The 10,606-nt window shown below is 36.6% G+C and overlaps 1 protein-coding gene across 1 annotated transcript in view; it reads left to right on the top strand.

Annotated features, from left to right (window-relative positions):
- Positions 1-104: 104 nt before the first annotated feature.
- Positions 105-10,606, top strand: part of macrod1 (mono-ADP ribosylhydrolase 1) — a 69,009-nt gene continuing 58,507 nt past the window's right edge. The window contains exons 1-3 of the mRNA XM_060885369.1: positions 105-595; positions 2,153-2,245; positions 2,840-2,950. Coding sequence (XP_060741352.1) covers positions 259-595; positions 2,153-2,245; positions 2,840-2,950 — 541 coding nt within the window. The 5' untranslated portion in view covers positions 105-258. The remainder of the gene's footprint in view (positions 596-2,152; positions 2,246-2,839; positions 2,951-10,606) is intronic.

Genomic DNA, 10,606 nt, shown 5'->3' with positions numbered 1-10,606 from the left:
ATATCCACAGGATAACTGGATAGTTAGATCATGAATCACAGTGCGTGTATTGACCACTAGGAGGCAGTGTAGGATAATAAGACACCGACATTTCCGGTAAAGACAAATGAGAAGTAAACATACACTGGACCAGATTTAATGGTACATGAGAACGCTTTACTTTCGCTTTCACTGTATATGAAAGCAAAGTTTAGGTGGATAAACAATTGAATGGAATTGGATTTGAAAGCACTGGGAAGAGTCCTGCTAATTTAGGTTATGGCGTTTCAAATATCCAAAGTCACGGCTCGTGTTTCAGTGCCCGTGATAACTCGGGTTTTGGAAAAGCAGCAGCTTTCGCGTGGTGTGAAGTTCACCGTGTTTCACCCCGCTGCAAATACCCCGCCGTGCGCGCGCGGTGGTATAAATATAGCCACGCGCTCTGAGGGCAAACGTTTCAGCGTGTCCAGTGGCGTGTTCAGTCGCTCTGTCGCAGTGCTGCTCGGAGCTGCCGGTGTCTCCGCCGCCGCGCTGAGCTCCAGCGCAGTTTGTGCCATGGCCGCGCGCACACCGATCAACTTAGACACGGATAAAAGTGACTGGAAAGAAACGAAAAGTGAGTTCCTCTGCTGTGACTAGGTCAACTACGACCTGTAACCCTTATGCTTTGACAGAATTGGAGCACAAGATTATTTATTTTAGTGTTATTCTTGGACTGGTGGAAAAAAAACAGAGAGCATTATTTAGCATTAGCACTTAGACCCAAATTTACAGTCCAACTTGGGCTGACCAGCTACCAGTTGCCACAACACTGTTCAAAATGGTCAAACTGGTAGACCATCTTTTCAGCTTTTACGTAGAAAGGGAACAATTTCTGAAATCGTGCTATTAATACTACATCAGTCCATCCTTAAAATATTCTTGTTTGCCCCGTAACCCGACTGACCCTGTCAATTTAGGACCGACTCAATTTAAAAAAATTTTTTTTTGCTTTAATTTGCGTTAAGACCGACCTTTTTATTTACTCTTCAAACAACTAACACAAAAACAATAAAATAATATTAACGGTTCATGCACCATAATACATCTAAAAAATTAACTAAAACAGCTCGACACCGCTTTAACTTGCCACGAAGTTCTGGAAAAACTGTGCGCAGCATCAAACTAAGGTTTGCAATGATGCTCCCGAAGGCACAGGTTGAAGAACCAGTCAGTGACGTCACGATATGCTAATTTGTTTAAAGTCATACCTACGTAATCACCATCACCAAAATTGTACTTTTTTTTTTTTACATTGAAACTTGAAAAAAAAAAAATTTAGACCTACCTACCGACCCCTTTTTTTTTTTTTTTTTTTTTTAACTGTTACTGCAAACTATAACAAAATATTTTTAAGAATGTCCTCATGGACAAGTTATCACTTCCTGCATCTCCACTACCCAATTTATCCCAGTCCAGGTTGCATTGGATCTGGAAGCTTTATCAGGAGCAGTGGGAATGAGACTAGAATACTGCTTGGTTGGAATGAAAACCTGCACCCACACCGGCACTTTGTGGATAAGATTGGACAACGCTGCCTTAGAAGAAGTGTTTTTGGAACAGGAAGCCAGAAAACCCACACAGACACATAGATGATATGTGACACATGAACCAGGAATCAGAGCTCAAAATAGAATTGGGGAATTGGAGCTGTGGGATGGTAACGCTAACCACTTGTGCTGCACCAAAGTGTCAAACATTTACTTAATAATCAATTTCGTCAGTAATAAGGAAGTTAGATTATAGCCTACCAACTGGGCATAGTCAACTCAGACTGTGATTTGGCAGCTGATAGCTGGTATATAGAGTATACAGTAACTACATTTTAATAAATAAATAATAAAAGGCAAATAATAGATATAGTGATTTATCCTTCATTCAATTACCTTTATATTAATCAATAATCAATTTTATATTTACAACCTGCCTTTATTCCTTCTGTCTATGTAACAATACAGTTTTAATCATATTAAAATATCAGTAAATGCTTAATGGTCTCAAAATGGATTACTGTAAATGCCTCAGTTAACTGTTTTTCTAATGAGTGTGTGTGTGTGTGTGTGTGTGTGTGTGTGTGCGTGTGCACGTGTTTGTGACGTTCTGGTTTGTATCATTATATTGTGTGCCATATTAGAGGAGCTTCTGTCCATGAGCATGAAGGAGAGAAGAGAGCTGTACAGGACTGACTACATCTCCCTGGACAAGGTTCCTGTCTGGAAGCACTCAGGTAACTAAATACTTATAATAACTCATGAAGATTTAGCAGCTCTTTTTATCAGCTCTCTACCCAACTCCCGCACACTTTATTTAATAACACACTGTTTATAACATGGTTCTCCTACAAAAGACCTCCTGCCATGAAAAAAGCAGCCTTTTTAAATAAGAAATATTAACCAGTAAAATAAGATTGATTGTTTCTTGCATTCTGTATCACCTACAATTCTATTATTACATCTAGAAAATTATAAAAATTATAAAATTATAAAATCTATTATTATCTACAAAATAATTTTGCACAGAAATCACATTTAGTCTTTCTCAATTCTGGTCAGAATGCAAGTATCCTAAAGGAAAGCTCCTGTTACTGTCTGGAGTCAAGCAACCAAGTGCAATAGAAAGATCTGGCTCTGATTCTGTAAAGGTCTCTTACCACATGTCCATAACCCCAGTGACTCATTTGCATCCAATGTTATGAAAGACGACTAGTCTTGAACAAGACACCTGTATTCTATGTGTTAGAGTTCATTGCTGTTTGCTCAGCCTTTTCTGAATAACTTAATTTTATCATACTGAACATTTTTTTTTCCTTTTTGGCAACTAGGTGCTGCATCTGCTAAGTCTCTTTACAAGGCCAATGATGAACTGAATCAGAAAATCTCTCTCTTCCGTGGTGACATCACTAAACTGGAGATCGATGCCATTGCCAATGCAGGTGAGGATTATGCAGTGAAATATAGTCATGGTGTGCCTCATGCTATATTCTCAGACCAGCTATGTCTGGAGCATCCGTTCATGTTTTTGTTTTTTTTTTTTGTCTGAGACAGTTGGGCAGAAAATTAATCCAGTACAAAAAATAAATTGGGTAGTTACAGTATGTATATTACAATCACAAAATACAGAGGTGACTATGTTTCAAAAATGTAAAATTAATTATTTTTATTTACACAATCAAAATGTGTTTATTAATTTTCTATAACAGCTCTGATATTAGTGCTGACTATAACACAAACCACTGGTTTATGATTATTTTAAAAAAAAAACAGCAAATTCATAGGAATCTCATGTGGCAGATGCAAAATTTAAGACTAATAATAAACTGAAGTATTATTATTATTATTAAACAGAGAGAAAAGCAATATGGTGAAAGTTTCTATAAATATCTATTAGTGAACATTTATGGAAGGAGTCTCAAGTGACAGCAATTTTTAAGCTTTTCAGTTTTCTACCATGGTAAATTTTTTATTCAATAGGAGTTTGTAGCATTTTCTGTTACATTTCTGACATATTACGTTTAAAATTGTAAGCTTTTTGTGTTAATGAGGCTTTCTTGAGCAAAAGAAAGCTGTAAGCTTCATTAGCATTATAAGTTCAGCAGTATTCATCCCTCAAAATGGATCAGAGAATTCTAATCCTAATCATTTTTGCTTTTTTAATCATTTCAGCCTTGATCTGATGCTATTTACTATGCTCCCTGTAGCATATATATGAACCACAGCCCTTAAAATATGTAGTCCTTCATTTTAGGGGTTTGTATATATATCAAGTGAAATTTGAAAATGGATAAGCTGTCTTATTGAGTATAGTACAAGTTTAGTAATATAATTCAAGTACTGCTGGATATATAAGCATGTATAATGTCATGGTATATGTGGATATTGAGTATTTTAAGGCTAATGATACAAACAATTGAATCTACTTTTTGTCATGTTATACAACAGTATAAATTGATCCCATGTGTTATTGTATGGCATATCTAAATGAAATGAAGATCTGAATTCTGGCTTGCACAGTAAATTTTCTGATATCTGTGAAACCACATTATACGTTTGCAGTCCTACAGAATATGACAAATCACTTACAAATTTAATCAGGCTAAAACACAATGCACATTTTGTTTTATTGCCTTCATTCAAAGAGAATTATTTTATTATATTTTAACAAGAGATAAACATGGTTGATGGACCTGCGTCTTAAGAGACGCAAGCGACTGTTCGTTTGCTCCTCTGCGGCTTTTCAGTCTATTGATATGTTTTATGTTTACAATCACTAATTATTTATAGTTTTTATTAATTTTTTTTAACGTTCAAAAATCTCCTTAGACTAATTTTGAAATGAATAGCAATGCATTTGCCAAATCTAATTTCAGTTTTTTAAAGTTTTTTTTTTCTTTGCCCAAGAACCTCTTGAGCGAGTCAATGTAATCTAGCCTATCGGCTAATATAAGCTAACGCTACCTGGTTGATTTGTGAAATTTGTTAACATGAATCATCATGACAGTGTCGTAGAAGAGTTCAGCACAACGCAAATATAAACGTAATCATAGAGTATTCAAATCTGTATTGAAGGATTTTTTTTTGAACGGAATCAAAAACTATTGTGAGACTTCACAGACTTGTCAGACTTCATAGTCGCATTATAAGGGTTCAAATCCTGAGTGAATTTGGTTGGAAATTTCCCAAAAGACACAAAACTTTGTAAACATGTTGAAACGTCAGTCAGAGTAGCAAACCTATTTATTTATTTATTTATTTATTTTTTCAAATTTGCCAGGAATAGACTTAATGGGCATTTGTTAAAAAGTGTCTCAGTGATGTTAATACCCTCAGTCCTGAAAACAACCATTTGGGAATATCAGACATTAACAACTCAGATGAAACATTTATATTTAGTATATTAGGGTGGTGTGTATTGAGAAGTGCAGGTATTTTAAGATGGCAGAAACTTACTCTTATTTGCACATCTCTTGGTGGTTGTTCAGTGATGAGTGTTTCCCCCAAACTTTTTCTCAAACCCTGACATCGAGCTTTGAGGTCACATGCTTTACTGCTCGTGGTGTTTTTCGTATCAGTGATATAATATGTAAATCTTTGTAGAGGTTATACAAAGAGCAAAATATTTCTTTTCATGTCCCTGTAAAGTCAGGGCAGTAGTCAGGTCAAAAATAAAGACTGCTCAATGGCTTTAGGTGACCCAATGGTAAGAGTTTATAGCCACTAGATGGAAGCAAAGTTTATTTCCATATCGGTGCTATTGCTAGAAGGGACTCTTGGGTTTTGCCTGGTAAACAGTCTGCCAATTCCCTGAAGAGAAATAATTCCATATGCTGCAATTCGGGTGGGAATTTGTTGTCGATTACATCACTTTATAGAGAATGGACGCCTCAGCCTCACAGATGTTGTGTCGCCAGGATCAGTGTCAGCATTTCATGGTTATTTGGCAGTTTTGACATTAATGTGGTATCACAGCACTGTAAAATTGCGTAGGGTTTATTATTTTGTCCATCATTCTCTTCCAAAACGGCTATAGACCAAGACGACAATGGCTTTGAGCAGCCATGCTTTGAGAAGCAGATCCAGAGAAACCTTTAGGGCTTAATATCCTGTTTGAGGTTTAGATAGGAGTTTGCTGAAGAAATTATAGGAGTGTAAGAGAAAAGAAGCAAGGGAAAAAGGTATTGAGAGGAGGTGGGAGAGAAGGATAAGAGTTAGTGAGACAGGACACTGATTCATCCCTCCAAGCAGCATTGATCGACTGGCCGCTGGGCCTCGGGTGTAAAAGCGTGAGGATTAACAGACTGTCCAGAGGTAATTAATTTGGTTGCTGGAATGGACTTCTCAAGACTGCTAAGTGTGCACCAATCCGATGCGTTAGTGTATTCACATAAACACACATACACACACAACCTAAACACTGGAATGGTGTGCTATTTGATATCACAAACACTGGCCTCCAGTTTAACATACAAAATGTCGAGCACAACCACACACTGCTCCTTCATTCTTCCCCAATGTCCAGGTTTGTACATGAACAATGGTATTTACTGTCTTACACATGATGCACCACTGAAACTGTAGTTTAGTGATTTTTTTTTTTACTTCTTTTCATCCAGTATTACATTTCTCATTTCAGTTTGTTTTTCCCCAAGATATCTAAAAGGTCACAATAAAAGTACATTCATCTATCATCAGTAACTGCTTTATCCTGGTCATGGGCACAATGGATCCGAAACCTGGACATACACCCTAGATGGGATGTCAGTATATTACAGTGCAACATGCACTGCATACACATTCACACACTCATTCTATGGGACAATTTATGAGCGGCCAATCCACCTACCGGTATGTTTTTGGAGAGTGTCAGGAAACCAGAGGAAACGCACACACTCAGACACTCATCAGAGAACACAGGAAACTTGCAGTGAGATGACACTGCTACTCACTGTGCCTCTGTGTAGGCCACAATAAAATTACTGCCATGCAAATTTCTTTTCCATGACCGTAGATGTTGAGTGTAAACTATGTTCAGCTTATTAAATACATGAATATAAAAGTGATCATTATCCAAACTCCACCCCCTTTTAAATCTGTCCACCTTCCTCTTTGATTGTAGCCTGTACATCATTACGTGCATTAAATCATCTATCCCCCTGACAGTTGTGAATTATTAGTGTAATAGTATGTTTCAGGAATGGTAGCTGTTTGTATTTAATTCTAGTAGACCCTATAGATAAACTTTATATTTCTCTACAGATTAATAAATGATAATATCCTTAAAAAACTGATTTGCTCTTATTATAACCTGTTTTTTATTTCAGCGTTTGCTGTTAGAATTGTAATGAAACAGAGTGTTTCAGTAAGAATAACAGCTTCTGGATTCAAATAAATGCATTTTTTAAACCAAGGATATTCCAAAAAAATTAGCTATATCTTACGTGCTCTAATAAGTAGGTGTCTGTTTCAGGTTTGTAAGAAAAATAAGTCCATTAACACAAACACACTCCCTCAGCTCTCTGCTGTAATAAACATTACCTTCACACTAAAATCCGGTGAAATTTTAAAGGCACGAAGAGAGTGTTGAGTGTCTCTGAAGCTCGAAAACCCCCAAGGACACTCACGAGTGCTCAATTATGACAGAAATGTTAATTGTGATGAGGCTGTTTTGAGTGATAATGTGCTTGCAATTATTAAATTATGCTTAAAAGTAATCAGCATGTTTCATTAATTCACACCTTACTCTTCGGCAACACCTAGGATTTGCACAGTTTCATGAACACGTGTGATCGCAATCCACAATAAACTCCACAGCAACACGACTAAAACTAGTTGAAGTTCATGCAACGGACGAACTGATATATGGAATAAATTAATTACTTTGCAGTGTCTCAGTAACAGCAATAACTCAGCCTACTAAATTCAGCCTACTGTGATTGTGTGTTGTGTTTTTGTCCAGATGTTTTCATGTCAGCTGTGTTTATAGAGCAGGTCAAAGCATCCTATTGCAGTGTTTGAAGCTTGTAGATGTCTTTTCGTTGCACAGTGTTGATTCTTGTACAGTATTAAATTCAGAATAGTCTGAATACGATGCCATATTACATTATTATATATTTTTTATTTTTGATATGAATTGTGAATGAAGGGTCAGTGTGTGTATGTACATCTTAATACTCCTATTTTAAAAAAGTGTTTGTCCTTGTCTCAAAAATTCCTTTTTTAAAAAGCATTTGATTTCCTGTTGTCTTGGAAATAAAAGGATTTGAATTTGGCTGAAGAATTCAGAAGTAATCCCAGATGCCTTCAGATAAACAAATCTGGCAGGTGAAGATGAACTGTAATATATGCCGAATTTATTTGAGTAAATCCTCTAAATTGAAATGTGATTTTAAAAACCTGTCTTGTATACATTAGACCTACTTATTCATTAATACCTTTTTAAAACCAAATATGAAATATTCATCTTGACCACCGTGCTGCTTCGCTCCTGCACATAGAGATATTGATTAAACTATGTGAGTAGTCCTGCTAATGTATCACTGAACACAACCAGGAACTAAATGAGAAAATAAAAGGCTGTCCTCTAAAAGGTTCAATCTTCTTAACTGATAAAGGCCTTTGACAGTTCCTCGCAGGAAATTTGAGATTCGATTCCTTCCTGAAACATTGTGTTAAACTAAATGAACAGTAACTGTGCAGGACCTGTACCTTAATAACTCCTGTTTATCGCAGTATTAGGATATATGACATTGTGTATATACTTTCATACCTCAGCACTGTTCTATAACAGCAACTCTTACAGTAGCGATGCACAAAGGTTGATATGAACTCTCTCGTTCTTATATGTTAACATTTCTGTCGTAACAGCTCTAGACAATTTAACAATAAATTGATTAAAAACATGTAACAACAAAAAAGCCCTCATCAATCATGTGGAAAAGGAGTCAGCACTTTGTGACGGTCCGTTGCATTTACGTAGCCTTTAAAGCCTTCAGTACACAGGTGTTTATTGCTTTACTGTTGATCAGTAACATGAAAAGCTGCATTTGTGTTTATTAACTTAAAAAGAGATAAATATAAGGTTGGTGAGGAAACGGCTTTTACAGCACATGTAAGAGTAGGATCTTACTTTTCTCATGGACGTGCTTTTAATATTGTAAATACAAATGGTAATAAAGTGGGATGTGTTGCTCCTTAATAAATACAGCTTTTTAAATTGCAGACTGCAAAAATAGTGGTATGAAAGGAATAAAAGAATTCAGCAGTTTTTGAGAAAATGATCAACATCAGGGTGCTAATGAGATCGCACCATGCTGTAATTGAATATTTTCGTTTAAAAGCCCTGCACTCAAGTGTTTTATCCTTTTTTTTAATATATAAAATTTAGAACATTCTCTAGAATAAAAATTGAGGCAGTGTGTGCCCTCAAACACACAAACACACACACACACATCCGTCTTCCCTGAAACTTCACTGAGAGATGATCGATCACAAGATGGAGAGAGCAGAGCAGTGTGAGATGCAATGCTGGGTGGGAGAGGGGGTGGACTGTTTGTGTGTTGTTCTCAATAAAGATTGGATTTCCAATAAGATCGCCTCCACCCCCTGTCCTCTCTCTCCTCCTTCTCACAACATTTTACAACTCTTGGCTCCTGCTTCCCCCATAAAATACACCCAACATAAAATCCACTAGCACTTAGGAACTGTCCTCCTGAGAGGCGGGGATTGGGGAGGGGTAAACATCCTTTTTACACTACTAAATCCATCCATCCATCTATCCATTGATCCGTCTATCCATCTAGTAAATTAGGGAGGATATATTGTTGCAGGTTGGTTTATTAAGATGCGTTGTTTCATAAAGAGTGGATTGTTAAGCTGTGCGCTAGAGAGAAAAGGGACTTCCATGCACAGATGTTTGTAAGTCATAGTAAATCATATGACCCAATAAAGTTTCTCGTGTTTGTTTATGTTTGATTTCTTACTGATGTTTAAAGCTTTAAACTTTAAAGCCACAATCAAAGTAGACATGATTATGACAATGCCCAGAGAAAGTGTTTTCATGATTTAACTTTCTTGAGTATTACACTTTAAACTCAAGGCTAGAGACTCTGGTCTGAATGTCTTCTTAAACGTCTGTTTCTTCGGTTACCACATAACTTCTGGTAAACAACGTTGACAGTGACTGTTTCCTTAGACAAGGGCTTTAAGGACGTGGCTCATCACCAGGCCTCTTTGGCTGAAGAAAAAAGAGATTGAATTTGGCATGTTGATTTAAATGTTCCCTTTGAGTCTTTCTCATTGGATTACTCTGATGGAGGAGGAGAATGTATATTTTTGGGACACAGATAACATATATTGCAAACCAGATTCCCAGGGAGTTAGAGGAATGATGTTAGATAGAAGGGACGCTATCCAATATACTGAAGATGGAAATAGAATGCAGCTCCAGCACCAGGTTTCTCTTTTTTATGTTTTTATTTCACTGGCACTTTAGATAAGAGAGCCATGTTAATGTGGTTAGATTTTTTTTTTTTTTAAATTATTATTTTATGTCTTCTCCTGACAGACAGTATTATCTAAAAAGCCCAGGGATATGACCTACAGATCCCACTCCAGTGTAAGACAGAGAAACAGCCCTGTAGTTTAAATAAAGAGAAGATCGAGTGGGGAGGAGTGATAATCACCACATGCAGTTTTTTCTCTCTTATGGCCTGATAGTTGAGTTCATAGAGCTTATAATTCACATGCTCCTATAACCCACAGACAGTATTTTGTCATATATGTATATGATGAGGAAAATGTGTAAACATCTCTAAATAAGGCTGAAAATGCACCTTATTTGTCAAAGTGTGTAAGCCATTAAATCTGTTATCTGTTGCAAATGAGGCATAGCATTCCAAGCTCCTGGTTCAGAGCTCTCTCTCAATAGCATAAGCAAATTTAAAATGAGTTCACACAGAGAAATCTCACATCTCTCAGCGTATGTCACATTGTTGCTAATTGGAAGCCAGGCTTGATAGAGCGAAACAGTTGCCACATGCCTAATAAATTCATTGCAATCTGAGACGCTTACAATTTGTTTTACTTGAGCATGA

The sequence above is a fragment of the Tachysurus vachellii genome, chromosome 13 (genome assembly GCF_030014155.1).
Source record: "Tachysurus vachellii isolate PV-2020 chromosome 13, HZAU_Pvac_v1, whole genome shotgun sequence".
In the NCBI taxonomy this organism is placed as follows: Eukaryota; Metazoa; Chordata; class Actinopteri; order Siluriformes; family Bagridae; genus Tachysurus; species Tachysurus vachellii.
This window is presented reverse-complemented; position numbering and strand designations above follow the sequence as displayed.